The 19,645-nt window shown below is 41.1% G+C and overlaps 2 protein-coding genes across 5 annotated transcripts in view; one reads left to right on the top strand and one right to left on the bottom strand.

The window, feature by feature from the left end:
* LOC145454808 (solute carrier family 15 member 2-like) overlaps positions 1–19,645 on the bottom strand; it is a 383,011-nt gene that overhangs the window by 191,643 nt on the left and 171,723 nt on the right. The gene's annotated exons all lie outside the window — the stretch shown is intronic.
* The window catches only part of LOC145454817 (glycine amidinotransferase, mitochondrial-like), a 73,854-nt gene continuing 63,211 nt past the window's right edge, over positions 9,003–19,645 (top strand). The window contains exons 1-11 of one of the 4 annotated variants that reach the window (XR_013920235.1): positions 9,003–9,274; positions 9,365–9,433; positions 11,313–11,432; positions 11,559–11,754; positions 11,896–12,086; positions 13,074–13,211; positions 13,725–13,889; positions 14,486–14,549; positions 15,138–15,254; positions 16,079–16,263; positions 16,873–17,034. Coding sequence is in view for 1 of the 4 variants with exons in the window: in XM_080332809.1 (XP_080188935.1) it covers positions 9,248–9,274; positions 9,365–9,433; positions 11,313–11,432; positions 11,559–11,754; positions 11,896–12,086; positions 13,074–13,211; positions 13,725–13,889; positions 14,486–14,549; positions 15,138–15,254; positions 16,079–16,188 (1,197 nt within the window). In the remaining 3 variants the exon portion in view is untranslated. Of the gene's footprint in view, positions 9,275–9,364; positions 9,434–11,312; positions 11,433–11,558; positions 11,755–11,895; positions 12,087–13,073; positions 13,212–13,724; positions 13,890–14,485; positions 14,550–15,137; positions 15,255–16,078; positions 17,035–19,645 lie in introns of those variants that run through there. The other 3 variants (XR_013920236.1, XR_013920234.1, XM_080332809.1) reach the window with 3 other exon arrangements.

The following is a 19,645-nucleotide window of genomic DNA, read 5'->3' on the forward strand; positions in this document are numbered from 1 at the left end:
AACCCGAAACCGGACTTCAACCACTTACCCATTGTTTTTACTGCAGCCCTTAAAATAGGGGGCAATTTTTGAAAGGGGGCGCTGGAGAAAAAAAGGTTCAAGAACCACTGCTCTATAGTATCGGAAAAAACTAGTGATTTTGAGAATTTTTCGACAGTGTTGACTAAAAACTCCCGATTTACCCGCCTTTACCCCATTTCAGAGGTTTTGACTAAAAAAAGGTCATCCTTCCCATCTCTGCTCCTGAAATATCCGTTGCGTCGTATTTTTCGTTGATATTGTCTTGCCAACTCTGGCGTTTGCTGCACCGTAATCCAGAGGACAAATTCCCAAAAAAGGAACATTTAGGCGTTCTTCGAGGACACTTTCAATATATTGAAAGAAAAAAAGAGGACAGATCCTCTTAACAGATGACATATGGTAACCCTAGCACAGTGATTCTTGACCTTTTTTTCTCCAGCGCCCCCTTTCAAAAATTGCAGCGAGTGAGATAGTGTAATCATAGTGTCCTATATGGTGTCGACACAAGCAAATCTCACGCCTCGATGAAATTGTATCACGTCACAATTTCCATTTGGCTACAGGCAATTTGACGGTCATTTTTGACCAGCTTGCCCAGCATTAAATTTGGTAAAACGGGTATCAATCGAAAGCTGACTCTGCACTGATGACGAAAATACAAATTTTATTCCGATCGTGGCCCTGGAACTCCCACAATCAGCCTCGAATTTTTCATTGTTATGGAGATTGGCATTGGGACGCAACAATGCTGTCTCAATGTCTCAATGCTGACCTTCACGGTCTTATCGATCATTCCTAGCTAATACCGAATACTGTGCATGCATATTTTCTGTACCACCACCACTGCCATATGTCATGTATTTTGGTTTGATGAAAATAAAGACTCTCTCTCTCTCTCTCTAGGTCGTGGGTTAGATCCCCGGCCGGATCATACCAAAGACTCGAAAATTGGTATCCGCTGCTAGGCGCTCAGCAATCACGGATAGCATGGAGAAGAAAAAACGGGGACGCAGACCACATGACCTTACGGCCGTATCCCAACTCCGTCGTCAAAGCATCTCGATGGTGCAGGCGAAAAAGAATATCATCTCTCTCTCTCTCAAAAAATTGCCTGGGTCTGGCGCCTCCTATTTTAAGGACTGTAGTAAAAACAATGGGTAAGTGGTTCCGGTTTCGTGTTGGGACTTCACTATTAGACCACTCGACTAATTTTAACGGTATATGTGCTATTTTCGGGATCAGGTTGTTATAACAACATCGGCTAAAGCAGGGGTGGGCAAACTTTTGGGCTCGCGGGCCGCATTCAACATCTAAATTCATTCGCGGGCCGCACTATATTAAATTGAGATTATTAGCCAAAAGGCAATATTGTTATTTAATCATATAGCAGGGGTTCTTAAACTTTATTAGACACGCCCCCTTTATGATAGTGAAGTATTTCGCGCCCCCTTTATCGATATGTCACAAAATATTTTAGAGAGAAATCAGAATGCTAGCAATCCTAACAGATAGTTTGATAGCATTGAAGGTTATGGCTGTAGGCGAGAGAATTCTCAAATATGATATATGGACAATAGACAAAGCAATAAGCATAAAGTGGGGTGAAGTGTTTACTTGGCCACTTGCTGCTGCGGTGCACCTCTAGCAGTTCAGTCTCTTTCTTATTGCCCGAGTTTTAACTAACAATTCTTCTTCTTTGGCACCAATCGTTCCTAATCTGGGACCCCCGATCATGGTAAAATGCTATGCCATCAAATTTCTTTATCATCTGCAATAAGGCTGTTTGCTTCAACTGTCCCATACCAAATACATGTGGCAACACCACAAAGTGACTTTGTAGTTGTAGCGCGTAAGCTATGAGATATAGGAAAGGAACCCTGGAATTATTTCGAAAATTGATGCAAAAATGCTCATTTGAGACAATTAAGAACTATATGAGACATATAACCTCCTACCCTGATTAGGGAGGTCCCAGATTAGGAACGACTGGCAGCAAAGATGAAGTGTTGAAAGTTAAAATCAAACAACAAGAATAAGACTGAACAACGAGCATACCTAGAAGACGAAACGATCTGATCATTCATCTACATTTGTGACTCTGAAAGCGCCTGTAAACCTATTCAATGACAGAGCCGTATGTCATGTTTTGATTGTGTATTTGATTGGGACAGAATCGTGGTTCATATTGATGCTATATCTGTGGAACACCATGAGGTCGAGTCTTCCAGAGTCTGAATGGCATAGTGATCCGCGTATCATGAGTGCTTGGGAATACGTGAATACAGCAGCGCATATGAAATTAAATACAGACCACGTTATGTATACATACCTGACCTGACGACAGAAAACACAAGCCGTGCAATCTCTTACAAGCCGCGGAAGATCTCCGGCAAAGATTTCAAAATTTCGAAAATTCAACCTATTCATGCACCTGATTGTTATTGGATTTTTGTCAAATTAATCCATTTCTTTGTTTTGTTGTTTCGTTTCGTTATCCATTTCCCCGTTATGTTCTTACGTTTCATTGACTAATAACATATGCCGTTGTGCAATTGGATGATGTATCATCTCGTCTCAGCGAATTGTACAGAAGTAGAACAAAACATTCAATCAACCGTAATCCCTCGGATATCATAGAATCCTCGCGTATGACTGCTTTCACGTTGTTATTGTGGTTTTAGTAGCCTAATAATGGTGTTTTGACATCTATATGGTCATGTTACACCAGCGTGTACTCAAAGGTGGTGTGGACACTCGAAAATTCACGTGACCGTCACGCCCTGATACCTTTGATGACTTTGTTATTGTCGATCCGTCTGCAGCACTAATTAAAGGCGAAGTCGCTATTGGTCTTTATTGATTTTGACTGTGTTCCATATCGAGTTGGGAGACAGGATTTAGTATGGTATATTTTGATGCTGTCAACTAGACCTGTACCAAGTTTCAAGGCTGCGACTCAATGATTAGCGTAGTAATTTTGCTGTCAAAGTCAAGTATTTGGTAGATGAGCGCGCACCGATATATTGTCGACTTTGGTAACGGAATTACCATGCTAATCATTGAGTAACAATCCTGAAACTTACTGCGAAGTTAGATAACACAACCCAGATATACCATGCCAAATTTCGTCATCCATCTCGGTATGGAACACTTTCAAAATTCACATATACCAATATCAAATTTTGCGAAAATTCCTTATGCGGTAGGCTCAAAGCCAAATCAGCGCACGGAGACACTGGATACTCGAATTTGATAACGTACTTATACTACTTTATAGAGTCACAACCTTGAAACTTCGTACAGTGTTAGATTCCTTCATCAAGATATACAATACGAAATTTTATTATCCGTAGCCGTATAAAATACATTTAAATTGTACACATACAATACTGGCTTTTGCAATAAAATCTGCTATGCGGCAGGCTGAATGCCAAATCAGCGCGCACCCTGACATACGCGACTTTGATAACTAAATTGCTACCGTAATAATTAAGTCACAGCCTTAAAACTCGATACAGTGCTAGATGTCTCCATCAGAATATATAATACGATATTTTGTTATCCACCGCGGAATAAAACACATTCAAAACCTACATATAGCATTATAGCAATTTCGGCTTTTGTGAAGAATCTGTCATGCAGTAGGCTATATGGCAGGTCAGCGATGTACTTGATAAACGCGACTATGATAACGAAATTACTATCCTGATCACCGAGTCACACCCTCAAAAATTGGTTCAGTGTAAGATGCAACCATCTGACCTTCAGCCTACCGCATAACTGATTTTTCACGAAAAACAGTACTGGTATGTGTAGATTTTGATTGTGTCCTATACGGCGATGGATAGCAAAATTTCGTACTTCATATCTTCATGATGACATCTAACACTGTACGAAGTTTTAAGGCTGTGACACAATAATTGCAGCAGTAAGCAGTGTAAGCACGCTATCAAAGTCGAGAATCACGGGTCCGCGTGTGCGCTGATGTCGCAATGAGCCTACCTCTTAATGGAATTTTCGCAAAATTTGATATTAGTATATGTGAGTTTTGAAAGTGTTCCATACCGAGATGGATGACGAAATTTGGCATGGTATATCTTGGTTGTGTTATCTAACTTCGCAGTAAGTTGCAGTATCGTCACTCAATGATTAGCATAGTAATTCCGTTATCAAAGTCGGCAATATATCGGTGCGCGCTCATCTACCAAATACTCGACTTTGATAGCAAAATTATCACTCTAATCATTGAGTCACAGCGTTGACACTTGGTACAGGGCTAGATGACAGCATCAAAATATACCATACTAAAGCCTGTCACCCAACTCGATATGGAACATAGTTAAAATCAACGAAGAGCAATAGCGACTTTGCCTTTAATTACTGTTGCAGACGGATCGACAATAACAAAGTTATCAAAGGTATCAGGGCGTGACGGTCACGTGAGTTTTCGAGTGTCCACACCACCTTTGAGTACACGCTGGTTACACCGGATCGATATTCCTTGTTGTACCTGATCTACCTATACTTGTAGCACGGAGAACTTTTTCTAGTCGCGACCACAAACTTAGATTTGAAAATGTTTCGCGACCTCACCTCTCAATTTGGCGTGCTGATTACTACATGTTTATTTACGTGATTATTACGTGTGTCCTGTATGTATTATATCGTTAACAGATAGCACTACCGGAGTACCGGTCACTTGTAAGTTTCCCGGAAGAATGTGCCTGTATAACCGTCCTATTGGTTTCTTGGCTAATGACACGTTAATCTCCATACTAATGTCCTGCTGTAGGTTAGTAATCTATAGTTTACATCGCATGAAAGATAATTTTGCATATATTGACCATATCTAAGTCATTGCGGTCTAGGATAATATTGCTGTCGGTATACGTTTCAAACTGAAAACTCGCCCGCGTACGCCACTGCACACGACCTACCACCACAAGAGTCACAATTCGACTACTCAAATTCAGTGTCTAATGACCTGAAGCCAATGATGACCAAGACGGACGCGGGGCCTATACGATATCGTAGGCCCCGACGGATGTTTCATCACAAATCCTAGGTATGGATGAATGTGTGTCCTGTAGTCTTGCGAGCTCCCGTGATCCCTGACTGGCTCATGGAACCCGTAGTCTTTCCATGGAACCCCGATAAGAAGTTCAGTTCATTATATTATTAAAATTTCATTATGTCAAAACACCACAAAACTGCGGCACAATGAAAAGATAGGAAGGTGTCGAAACGACTTGGAGTCAGTGTTGGGATCAAGTCACTACCTTCGAGTCACGAGTCATCTCGAGTCATTGCACATTTTGACTCGAGTCAAGTCAAGTCAATCGATTTTCGAAGGTGACTCGAGTCGAGTCAAGTCACTCGTTTTTTGGAGGTGACTCGAGTCGAGTCAAGTCAAGTCAAGTCAAGTCACGAGTCAAGTCACAATTCAAGTCAGATTGAATTTTCGCAGGATGAGTGATGATTCATTACATTTTGCTAGCTGTGTGAATGACAGATTGATTGGTGATATATATTGAATCAAATAACGAGTATCAAGTTGAATATACGTGCAAAAAAAGCTTTGTATCGCTCAGGCACGCTTAGAGCTGCAAATAAAATACGTGAGCCAAAATAGAGGATCGAATACGAAGCGCCGAGAAGTTGAAACAAATTGATATGGTACAATACACTACCCATCCACACATCCGCGCGATTTCAAACGCATAAACTATATTCGTTCGATTCAAATCATACAAGAGTACTGGCTAAGGTGGGCACTTCGCGATGTAAGCACTGAGCCGTCTAACAAACAGAGATACGTTGCTATTAGATTATTCCACAGCTAGTACATAAACGTAAGCTGTGATAATTTCGTTTTCGGACAATTTTTTGTGATGTAACAATGAAAGATCAGTGAAAAGTACAATCAGTGAATGACTGATTGGTCTCACAAGTCACACCGGCGTATCGCCAACAATCCGAACATCGAAAAGATGCAGCGATTTAATCGACACCGTTTACTAGATGACTTGAAATTGACTCGTAAATTTTGCTCCTAGTCACGAGTCAATCCACATTTCTGAAGCGCCGAGTCAAGTCAAGTCAAGTCATTTTTGCAAAGTGACTCGAGTCAAGTCAAGTCAAGTCATGCGAAAAAGTTGACTCGAGTCATCCCAACACTGCTTGGAGTAGTCTTTAAGTTCAGACACCAGCCAGTGCCTATAGGCGATGTAAATGGGAGGCATGCAATCTGATTGAAAAGTAAAAGAAGTTAAGATAAAAGGGTAAAATGAGGCGGCGTGTGACCGTAGGCGAGATCGATATGTCAGGTCGAGGTCCGGTTAAGCAGAGGTAGTAGTACTAGTATTAATTCAGTAGAGATTGCTTGTATTTCGACTTGAATGTGGACATGCTCGACGAGTGACGGATAACCAGCGAGATACCGTTCCATACGTTAGATCCGGCATATTTGGTAGAGCGATGATCTTCGTCGACCATAACTTGGACAACGAGGACGCGCGTGTGCAGTGCATTGTGCGGTACGATGTACGAGTACATTTGCCCTTTTGATACCGAGGTAAAGAAGTCATCGCCACTGCTATGGTGTAACTGTGAGTTGCGCCAATGCAGGCAGTGCTGATGACTTGCGTGTTCGTGTTCGTTAGAGACCCACTCGACAACAACTCTCGGATATATATTTGGAAACTCGTGGCTTCAATTGATTTGGCAACTAGCGAGCATGTCTTTTGTTTATGAACACATTGAACACAGATGCCGAAGACCATGCGATAAAAACAACAACGACACTGCTTTTTATATGACAACAAATGCCTCCTATACTTGCCATTGCATATACGTCTTACATCGAATTGCACATTGCGTGTCGTGAGCGGATGAGGATGATAATATAATACAGCTACTGATTTCGGTTACGTGACTAACTCTCCGAATATGATATGAAGTAACTGAATAAATTACTCATCCAATCAGAACACGTCGTTCTGAACACACCTTTCCGTCCGTAATTGTGTCATTCGCCAGAGGCGAATCAGGCGATGTGGCTTTAGAATTTCGGTATCACGTTTCAATTCCGTTGCGGCACGCCGGCAACAATACGAAACCGCGTTTTTGGTGGATAGGAGTGATCTGCGATCCATTCATCTGGCGTGGTTGGTGGCTTGCGCGATTGACTCCATTGGCTAGTATATTGAGACGAATCCGATTATTTTCGGCTGACACTCGTCAGGGTTAATCGTTAGCAACTGGTAGAAGATATTTGGGTATATTTCAATCTGGATATACTATTCGATTTTGTATCCGAAGTTCTGTACCCCCAAGAAGCTCTACGATTGATTCTGTGATTGACTCAAACTTCAAATATAGTCAACGTCGCCTGGAATCGGGTTACCAGCGAATTCGGCGTGAAATTGGATCTAGAAGTGTCAAAACTATTATTATTGTTTTGTGGAAGTGATGCATATTCGGAAATGAATATTTCACTGAATATATGAGCGGGAATTGAGACATACTGCACTTCGTGAATTTGCAGGCGGAGCTGGGCCTGCATATATATATTGATGTATTAGGGTTAGGTAGGGGTGCGTTAGTCTGATTATGGGCAGTCAAGCAGACTTGGACAACTAGAGAATTCTTGAAATAACTGACTAGCTATAATTCTAATTTTACTCTAATTCAGAAAATGCTTTGTATCTGCAACTCTAATTCTAATCTCATTTGGAAACGCTGAAATATTTCCAGCTGTCCAAGTCTGCAGACGAGTGACGAATTGTACGTACAGTGCGCCGTATGGATCATTGAAATAATCCACATTCATATCGTTAAAAGCTGTCGCTAATTCGATTCGTTGAGCAAGGGTTAACTGCCGCTGTTCATTCTCCAACTCGGGCGGCGAAAGTATTATGTCAGTAATCATCGTTCACCGTAGATCAATTTTAACCCGCATAGAAGAAGAATAAAACAGCGTGACAACAAGTAAACGCTGGCTTTGAAGTTGAATAAAACAGAGCAACAAGAATTTATAATTGCTCAATTGCACGTTGCGAATTGGCTTGGGTCGTGATTCGCATTTCCACGAATTGTTATCAACCATTTCAATTCAGCTCATGAGCTGCAGCGTGGGATTAGGTCCCAGAATACAATGCATCGTTTTAGTTACACTGACGTGTGTTGATTTAAAATTATGACAAAGCATTACTCATCTTCGTCACAGAATGAAGTCAGTGAATACGAGGAAGGTCACTGGACGGTATTCACTATTCGGCATCATTTCCCCACAGGGAGTTACGCAATACCGCACGTGAACGATGTCATTATGCTTCGAACCATAATCGTGGCGGGATATTCGAAAGCACGGCAGTTATTGTGATCGAGACAGGAGAGTGCAGGCTTGAAGCGGAAAAATAGCTTACCGCGCGAGCTATAATAGCGTACCGCGCGAGCTGTAACAATAAGCTAGTCGAGCATATGTTGTCGATGGCAAGTCAAGCAGTTGAGTATGCTCCAAACAAACTTGGCTAATTAGATAATTCTAGTTGTATTATTTGACTATATAAAGCAAAATGCCGGTAATCTAATTTGTACAATGTTTCTATCTGCTCAACTTTTGATTCTAATCTATAATTTCTAGTTATCTTAATGATGGTACAGGAGAACAGTATAGAACTTCAATATATATTTGAAATGTACACTGTACAGTAAAACCCGAACAATTCTGGCTGACATTGGTCCGGGGCAATTGCCAGCCCCTAGAGTGCGATTGCCGATATATATTGCTCTTTACAGTTCTCCACCAGTTAATGACGATTTGGCCTACCCCCCACGACTGTCATACGAAAATATTCGGGTTTATTTCAATATGAATACACTATTCGATTGTATATTGAAGTTTTGTACGTCCAAGAAGCTCCAATATAGAATTAGAAAGAACATTGCGTTGCAGGCGACGTCATATTTTGTGATACGATTGTTGATATGCAATGTTCTTTCCAATTCTTAACTAGTTACGTACGATTATCCCTGACGGAGTGTCAGTCGAAAATATTCGGGTTCATTTCAATATCAATGCACTGTTCAATTGCACATTGCGTTCTGTACTTTCAAGAAGCTCTTCAAGTAATCTAATCCGTATAACCGGGATATTGTCAACCGTTATGCACGTTGTTCGAACAGGTTTTTAATCGTTCTTATTCTCGAAAGGAAAATCTTCAAAATGCTGCAAACAATCTGCAAGAAAACGGTGCGTGATCCTGCTTATTGACGTTTACCGAGTCAGCTAACGACTCTTGCAAGATATAATCGCATGTTATTTCGTATGTGTTGTTATTAGGTGAAGTTGTGCCGATCGCCGACTGCAGTTGAATTGTTCAAAAGAGGATTGCTAACTACAAGTGTCCAGGTACGATTTTTACCGATTTTGGTCTTGGATTCTGTATATCCAGAGGTGATCAAACGCAGTGTTGGGATGACTCGAGTCATGACTTGACTCGAGTCAGACTCGAGTCAACATTTTCGTATGACTTGACTTGACTCGAGTCACTTTGCAAAAATGACTTGACTTGACTTGACTCGGCGCTTCAAAAATGTCAATTGACTCGTGACTCGGAGCAAAATTTACGAGTCAATTTCAAGTCATCAACTAAACGGTGTCGATTAAATCGTCCTTTTTTATGTATGTTCGGATTGTTCGCGATACGCCGATGTCACTGGTGAGGGCAACCAGTCATTTACTGATTGCAAATTGACCGCAAACGAAACGATCACAACTTCCGTTGTCGTAGCAGTAGTAGATTAATCCAATAGCAACGTATCTGTGTTTCTCAGTGCTCCGTACGCAGTACTCCCCTTTACCAACACTCTGGTATAATTTAAATCGAACGAACATCGTTTATGTGTTTATATTCTCGCAGGTGTGTAGATGGGTAGTGTGGGCTACTGTAACATATCAATTTGTTACGACTTCTCGTGGCTTCGTACTCGATCCTCTATTTTGGTTGATAATAACAGACTGTAACATGTATCTATACGCAGCAGTTACTCAAGTATTTTATTAGCAGCTCTAGTGTGCGTGAGCGATACAACGCCTTTTTGCATGTATATTTAACTTTATATTTGTAATTTGATGCAACATAAATGTCCAATTAATCTGTCTTACACTCAGCTAGCAAAATTTAATGACTTTGCATTATCACTCATACTTCGAAAATCCAATTTGACTTGAATCGTGACTTGACTTGACTTGACTCGACTTGACTCGAGTCACCTCCAAAAAACGAGTGACTTGACTTGACTCGAGTCACCTTCGAAAATCGATTGACTTGACTTGACTCGAGTCAAAATGTGCAATGACTCGAGATGACTCGTGACTCGAAGGTAGTAACTTGATCCCAACACTGGATCAAAGTAGTCAGCCTTGCTTTTCACGTTGAAGTAACGGCATGTTACTCAATTACAAGTGCGATACGATTGTTGATATACAATCTTATTTCCGATTCTCTCTACCAATTGCTAACGATTACCACTGATGATTTTGAGCCGAAAGCTTTGGGGTTTAGTTCAATATCAATACACTATTCGATTGTATATGGAAGTCCTGTACTCCAGGAAGCTCTATGAAAATTAAACCAAATTTCAATCATGAAAAATGCATGTAACTAAAAATTAAATGTTGGAAACTTCATTTAATGCTGCCTCTTGATATTTGGCGTGTTATACGTGGTTCTAATGAGGTTTTCGTAAGAGAAAGTGCTGTTCAAACCACTAACCTTTGAAAGAAATATGAACTTGCTGTTTGCTAGCCTCCTTTATACTGCTTATTGTCGCTAAAATGTACATATATTCTATACTATCAAAATTTAACGAAGTTAGTTTGTACGTTTCCTTCTAGTTTTCACACATATAACCGTTCCTAAACGATTTGTGCGCTAAACTTTTAAACATTTTAGCACAACACTTGCTGCATTGTGACATACGTTAACTCCAAAGCAGACCATGATGCATGGACTGTTACGACGCTATGCAGAAAAATAGGTTTAAAATTTAGAAATTTAAAAACCAATTCAAAGCTTGATGTTTTAATTCCGAAACTTTTTTTTACATGGAGCAATGCTTCTATGCTGGAATTGATCAAAAATTGGTGTGCAGCGTTTTTTAGGTAACCTAACAATTGTGCAGTAGTAAAATGCGAAAAAAGTCTTAATGTATATTGTATATTCGTCACCAACGAGTAGATAATTCAAAAGAACTCTGCACATTAACAGTCATCATTGAAATTACAGAAACAGGCCAACAAGGACAGCCCTGTCGTGTCGTCCTACAACGGCTGGGACCCTTTGGAAGAGGTCATCGTCGGCAGACCAGAGAACGCATGCGTGCCTTATTTCGGCGTCGAAGTTAAAGTAAGCTAATTGCACTACATAGAAAAAAAACGAGTGTACTTAGCAATTGTATTTTTAAGTTCTGCTCCTCCAAGAAGCTCTTTAAATAAAGAAAAAACTAGATATATAAACTGAAGTCACTGACAGGCCATCACGTCTCAAGACCGTTGGGAGTTCTTCCATCAGCGCGGAGGCACGAGCTTTCCTCGTGAACACCTAGCGAAAGCGATTGAGCAGATCGAGGAATTTTGCAACGTTCTGCGGGGGGAAGGCGTCACCGTGCGCCGCCCTGATGTTGTCGATTGGTCGAAAGAATACGAAACGCCAGACTTCAAATCGAGAGGTGAGCATCAGCGCAGTGGGGGCTATATCAATAGCAGTATGGCTGGACGGAATCGAATACCTGAGTGATTCGATTCTGAGTCAATATACTATTTAATTACATTTTGTTCGGACAATGGCTGAAATGTTAAATCAATGGCAGGTATGTACGGAGCTATGCCTCGGGACGTCCTGCTCGTGGTTGGAGACGAAATCATCGAAGCCCCAATGTCGTGGCGATCGAGGTTCTTCGAGTACCGCACCTACCGCAAACTAGTTCAAGAGTATTTCAATAAAGGGGCCAAATGGACCGCGGCGCCGAAGCCGCTCATGACCGACGCGTTATACGATCAGGTATAATTGAAATCATGTCTACCAGGGGCGGGCAACTTCTCTGGTAGGCGGGCCTGACATGGGAAAATGAAGTACTTGGCGGACCGGATTAGAGAATCAATACATTAATAGAGTATTTATCCAGCTATACAAGGAATAAGTCAAGTTTAACATAGAGACCAAAAACAGTATTTAATGAATCTATTAACCTAATGCAGGCCTACTTCAATACCTGTTGAGGTCAATCAGATATCCGATGTCGAACAGAGTTGTTTTCAAGTTCTCGAAAATCTGAGTGCCTGCATGGGATGTAGAAACCCTTAGTAAAGCCTGCACGTCAACATCAGATAGGTTGAAGCGCAGCCCTGTCTTGTTGAAGATCATCGTCGAAAATGTTTGCTCGCAAATGCGCGTTGAACAAGTAGTTTCATGAACATCTTTCTCAGGTTGGCAAACTGGGATTCATTGAGTGACGCATAAACTTTGTCAATACTTTCAGATTAGAATTTCACGTTTATGGTAGAAACTATCTGCGAGCCGCTCAAAATCCCGTCCGGCCCGACGTATTTTGTCCGCGACGGAGTTTTGAGTGACCCGCAGACATTTTCCGTTCTTGACTGATAAAATGCCCCCCCTGTCTACATACATTTGCGAGCAAACTGATGGTCACGTGCATTCTTTACCAAGGGTTACTAAGTCCGACATGCAGCGGTTCATGCAGCAGTTCAAAGAACTTGTGGACAACTTTGTTACACCACAAATGTTTCGTTGACTTCAAGTACATTTCGTTAATAAATTCACATTTGCTGTTCTGCTTATAGACTCACTTCCCGCGTGGCCCACGTGGGTCTAACTGCATTAGATGGATTATAAAAGTACCAGATTAAGTGATTTATTAATTTCAATGGGCATTGGAACGACTGATCCAATGCAGCATCTCTATCCAAGGCATGCTATACAGTAAAATTCATAACCATTGATTTAGTTTTTGATACTCTTGCAACTCAGGAATTCCCAGTCGACGATTTCGAAAAACGAAGGGACTTGGTTCTTTCGGGCAAGTTCGTCACCACTGATGCGGAACCGGCGTTTGAGGCCGCCGACTTCGCTAGAGCGGGAAAAGATATTTTCGCACAGAGAAGTCAAGTGAGTCGATACCGTTAGGCTATTCGTACAATAGGCTATAGAGGATTTTATGAAAAAAGTGGCTAATTTGGTGTCGCAAATCTTGAACAAGTGAAGTTTTTCAATGATTGGTGGCATACTGTTATCTGTGGTTGGTAACCGGTAGGGTTGTTCAAAACGTTCAAGCGTTCGCATCTACCAGGTGAAATCGAGCCAAATTTGGTAGGCAACGTTTAGTTTTTAGGCAACCTAACAATGTGATCAGTGAAACCCCGAATTCAGAAGAAAAATTTATTTCTGAACTTCCCTTGGTCATTATCGAAGTGCCTCTACTTTTTCACAGTGCTCAAATAAGCTTTACCACGCCGATGAATCACGACAACCTAACAACCTAACACCTCCTGCCAAGTAGATTCGGCATATCTTTGAAATAGCGTATTGTATTTGTACCCGAGTATAAATTTATGATGTTACTTCCACTTTATAACACTGACTATACAATATACATTGACCACCTGTGCCTGTAATACGCAGGTCACCAACCAAGCAGGGATCGATTGGATGAAAAGGCATCTGGAGCCTGAATATCGCGTACATCAGCTCTATTTCAAGGACGCCAACCCTGTTCATATCGACGCAACATTTAACTTGATCGGGCCAGGGCTCGCGATATCAAACCCGGACAGGCCGTGCTTGAACGTAAGGTGTTTTAGGAATTTGGATTATGATCTTAACTTGTGAAAGAATACACTTGGGATTGATACAGACAGGACATAAACTCTCTTGTGAGTTTATACATGAATCGAAGACTTTTTAATTCCTATACATTTTACACTTGTAGATGGGTTGGTAGCGGTATAGATAGGTGGCAAATATGTACCTTTTACACACCCACAAAGAATATAATGCCAGCTCTACATCACACTGAAGATAGTATGTATTCTTTCGACCATGCGTATTTCATTGCACTTTTTGACAATGCTGTCGGTTGATCGCCACTTCACAGATATGCATGTCATTTCCAATAACGTGCGTAACTTTATATGAAAACTATGATTCTCGTTGACAAATTAACCATCAGTGGCGCGGAGCGTGTAATTCCAGGACTCGAAAAATTATTTGCCTCGAATCATAACAGTTAATATTTGATTCAGATGCAAGTTAATCATTGTGCTCACGCCTATAGTTTTAAGGTTTTCACGACCACACTCGCACTGTGTTTGAGATCGTCGAGTGATTGAGATTTTGGGAGCAAACAATTTCACTATTATGCGTTTCTCGTTACTTTTGTTTAGTTGGATATATTCAAAAAAGCCGGATGGAAGATCGTAGAATGTCCGCATCCAACTCTTTCGGACTGTAAGTATCAAATTCATGATGCTGCGAGGTTGTGTGGCCGAGCAGGACGTTAAAAGAGATGGGTGCCGCGCCGTCTGAAGTTGTTTTAAGAGTGATGTTTGACATTCATATTTCACCTTCGGGCTTCGGAGATAGAGTTGGACTAGAAAATCTTCATTTTTTGGCAAATTAGATGAGAATTAGAATTGCTGAATTCGCAAAGACATGCACATTGAATTAAATTCCAAATTCGCAACCAGCACAACAAAAATCATATTCACTTCGTATCAAATTAGAGCTCATTATCATAAGCACGATAATGGCAAATGTCTGTACAACAAGCTTGGCCCTTTTCGCACTATTCAGTTCTTCTGTAGCATTTTCAGGAAATCTAGGAACTATATTATCAGCAATTCGATTTAATTATTCTAAAGACATATAGAACTATTTGCTTGTCCAAGTCTGCTCGCAGTACGTAGTTGTGTGGCTCCTTGTATTTCGACGATGATTTTGTAATAGATATGCGCTAAACTTGGTCACTGCATAATTTTCTCGGCAATCCATATTTCATAGACTTGCATATTATGAAATCATGTGATTCGTTTTCAGCTCACCCAATGTGGCTTTCATCCAAGTGGCTGTCGATGAACGTCCTCATGTTGGATGAAAATCGCGTCGTTTGTGACGCTAACGAGCTCCCGACAATCAAGATGTTTGAAAGTCTAGGTATGTTGACACTAGTACATGCATTAAAAATCGTGGGCAACGGGCTGATTTTACTTTATCGCCAAAATATCGTACTTAAAAATATCGCAAATCAGTTAAAGGATCTGCGATCAGAGGTCGCCATAATAGACATCCTCGGTATGCAGGTCTACGCAGAAGTAATGTCGTAAGATTTTACTCAATTACAAATAGAAGGGGCAATTATTAAGACGTTTAAAAATGCTTCAAGCGGAAGTAGAAAGTGAAGATTTGAAAAGTTCTGGTGTAAGTAAGTAATTTCAAAAAGTGCATCTGATTTGAGAAGTCACGTACGAAGTCGTGACTAACGCAAAATGGCTAATGCCACAGCAAATTGAGCTAAATTTTGAAAATATGTTCAGTTCAGTATCAGTTTTATTAATATTTTCATCATTTCAAATCACCACAAAACTGCGATACAATGAAAAGATAGGAAGGTGTCGAAACGACTTGGAGTAGTCTTTGAAATCATGCAGACACCCACCTGGGCCTAGGCGATGTAAAGAAGAGGAATGTACACTGGATTGAAAGAAATAATAACATAAAACGACTATAGTGATGAAAGTGAAAGTCAGAACGAGGTCCTGCAATTTTGAAGGCTGACTAGTATTCATTCAGTAGAGATTGGTGTATTTCGACTTGAATGTGGACTGTATAGAAACTACTGTAAGATCTACTATAGAGTACCTCCAACAAGTAGTAATACTTCTTACTGACCACCTCCGCGATTCAATGCATGCCAACATCCGAAAATTCGTCAATAACTAACACCATTTATTTTATACTGATGCTGTTATGTGTTTCAGGAATCAAAACCATCAAGGTGGATATTCGCTTCGCGTACTCACTGGGAGGTGGCTTCCACTGTTGGACTTGTGACGTGAGAAGAAAGGGCACTCTGCAATCTTACTTTTAAAATCCTATACTGAAAAGAGACAGTTTTTCGGCGAACTTATTTGGGATCCTGACGATGAGATCATCTAGACCAGTGGTTCCCAACCTTTTTCGAGCTCAACACCGATCATCGCCCCCCACATTTTTAAGGTCAACTTTACTGCTCGAAGCCTAATTTGACACTTTTGTAACTAAATTTCCGTGGGTTGACTAAAAAAAAAGGTCAGCTGTTTTGACGCGTCATCGCCCCCTTCGCTATTTTCGCCCCCCATCGCCCCCTTTGTCCATTTTCGCCCCCCTATCGCCCCCTTCGTCATTTTCGCCCCCCTAGACCGCCAAATCGCCCCCTGGGGGGCGATATCGCCCACGTGGCGAACCACTGATCTAGACCTACACGATAATACTAGTTGTCAATTGAGACTAATTGGAGCAAAAATGCCGGCATTGCAACTCTGATCTAATTTGTGAAATGGTCCTACGCTCCCATTTTCCTGAAAATGCTACAGAACTGTATAGTGTGAAGCGAGCGAAGCATGGTGTACAATGTACATACATTTGTCACTCTCATGCTCGAGATTGAATAATGATTTGATATGAACTGAGCTTGATTTAATTTCCTAGTTTTCGTGAATTCTGTAATTCTCATTTAAATCTAATTTGGAAAAAACCTGTGCAGCTCTAATTATAATTGTAATCTAGTTTAGAGAAGTTGAAGATTTTCTAGTTGCCAAATCTGCTACAAGATGGTTTAGCTTATTAACGACTAGCTGTCCCGGCCCATTGTTTTACTCTCAACCGACGGCTAACTGTGTGAATAGGTACCTCGTATGAAAATTTATAAATAAAAGTATTTTCAAATTTTACAGCAGCTTGCTGGTAGCTTTGTTATTGCTTGGCGTGATTAGCATTAAAAGATCGTCAGGGTCGCCACGTTGGGAACCAGAGTTGAGGTAGTCACACCATAGCCTTTATAAAAGGCTATGATCATATGATTTAACGCCAAATATCGCAATCAGCCTACAATAATATACGAAATCCACAGTTGCGATTACTCAAAGTAGGCCTACGCCCTACATTCAATTAAATTGTGGGTAGTATTTCTGGCGACTAAATATGTCTAGTGCTTATTCTCGATAGTATACGTGTAACTTGTGGAATAAACCAACAGTACATAGGCCTATACTATACAACTATAAGTTGCATTTCATGAAAGCAAGGCCAGGCCTACGGAATGCGTCTGTCGAAGGCAGATTTTTTGGCGATAACGAGATGTCTGAATTGTCTATCCAAATGCAGGCAGCGGATGATATCGCTAAAATTGTGAACTCCGGTCGAATTAAAAACGTGTGCTCTACGAGTCGCTCGCTTATTTCATCCCAAAACACATTTCAAATTTGACGACTTCAAATGCAATCGAAGAGAAAAATCTATAAGTACAATTACAAAGGCCAAAATTGTAATTCCTATCAATAACAATTACTCCAACTTTGATGGGAACCAGTAGTTTTATATGAGCATTGTGACCTTTACACTGGTTAGTTACACAGGTCGAATGAAACCAGATTTATCGATAGTCCGTTGAGCGGTGCTATAACCAAAATGCTCTCTTGCTGATGACTGAACTGAACATTCAAATACATCATATCTGCTGAGTAACTGCCGACAATATAGCATGTTATGACTTACATAATCTAATGCAAAATGTTAGCCTAACTATGCTACTAATATACATTGTACAAACCCGTTTACTCCGTCAATGCCGATAGGATCAGAAAGATTTCGCCCTCACTCTTGTTCAGTACGACTGCAGTGATCATATAAGACAGTGGTTCTCAACCTTTTTGACCTCGCGGCACACTTTGAAAATGAAAAATAGTTCGCGGCACACTAGCACAGTGGTCCTGCACTCTTTTGGCTCATGGCACATAGGCTAACTACCAGAATGCGTATAACAGCAACCATAGTCTTACAGAGGTGGTCACTGACGAAGTACCCTACTTCTACCTTTTCAGAGCACTCAAGTGGGCTTTTCTCTGCTAGAGTTTTCTTTGATCATTGCGGACATCTCACAAATACGTCTACGAACGATATCATTTGACATGGGAATCGTTTTCAATTGTTCCCAAACATTTTGTTACAATTTCATTGCAGGCCGGTAGAAGAACTTTCTCCGCTTCCGTGTGAGGTTTTGAATTATCGCAGCTATTACCTCTGTTACCACATGACTGGCCTGCTGAGATCTCGTTTAAACTTTAGGCTGAGCTTAATTTCATAAGATTGGCTTCACAATAAAGTTTGCCCACTACCGCATTGTCGATGTAATTAACCGTCGCATCGAAGAGTAAAATCACGATCGCCACTAACAAATTTAGAGGCGTGCCAAACGCATTTCCACGCAGATCGTGTAATAGCACCTGCGAGGATAGTATACCTCTATACTGTTACTGGCAGCCACCCGCAGTTCAATTGTAGTTCGTACAAACCGGGATAATAAACCTCTGCGGCGGGGAAATTTGTAACTGATATAAATTGATCAACTTTCACTTCCCAATTCTCGAATTTGTCGCCTGCAACATAACGTTGCGCCCCGAGCCTACATTTTACCGGCAGTGGTGCCACGCTACCAAACAATCGCAATGTGAATGGCTATGTTGGCAATTCTAATTTGAAAACGTGCCGAATGAGTTCATTTCTCGATGGTGAGAATGCCTTACTAGGTGTTGGAGGCTCCTACTCGTCCCCCGATCTGCAAAAGCAGTGTCTTACAGAAAGGGGGCCGTGCTATAAGTTGGCATCTCAGGAACCAAAATAAGTAATATCGGCATGGTGTAAATTGATCTTCGATGACGAAGAGATGGCAAGAATACGACTACAAATAGAAACAGAACAAGGTCATCAACCTGCGTCATGTCCATGTTCTGCCTCCGGCTCTGATGTATATATATCGACTTTTCAATTAGATAAAATAAAATAAAAAGGGCAACAGAAAACAGGAAACAAAAAAAAGCATCGATATAATCAGTTTTAGGCTCGTATTAAGCGTCTCCAACGTAGGCGGTCGTGGGCTCTGATGGAGGACAACTATAAAGGTGAACACTTTGGCCACACCTCATATCACGGTCCAATTGCCCGAGTTTAGTTATCACCGTCCTAAAAGCTACTATGTGTGGGCATGGGCAAACTAGCGTATCACACCCATTGACGGTGGAGGCCTCAGTTTGATTCATGGCAGTGCAGAAGCAAGTTACGAAGCGTCGCGGATATATTAGATGCTCTGCCCCTTTGCAGTGCTCAGTTGCTTACAATAAATTACATAGACCAGAGAAAGACCCAATTCATGACCTACTGGGGATGTCAGATTGATGGAGATACTGTAACTATACGGTCGCCTCGACATCCTTATATCTGTTCACTGCATCGGATTGTGCATCGCGTGTCTTGATCGGGTAAAATAAATTGAAAAATCAACAATGACACAC

The sequence above is a fragment of the Botryllus schlosseri genome, chromosome 13 (genome assembly GCF_051294905.1).
Source record: "Botryllus schlosseri isolate E-star chromosome 13, Bs_hap1, whole genome shotgun sequence".
Lineage (NCBI taxonomy): Eukaryota > Metazoa > Chordata > Ascidiacea > Stolidobranchia > Styelidae > Botryllus > Botryllus schlosseri.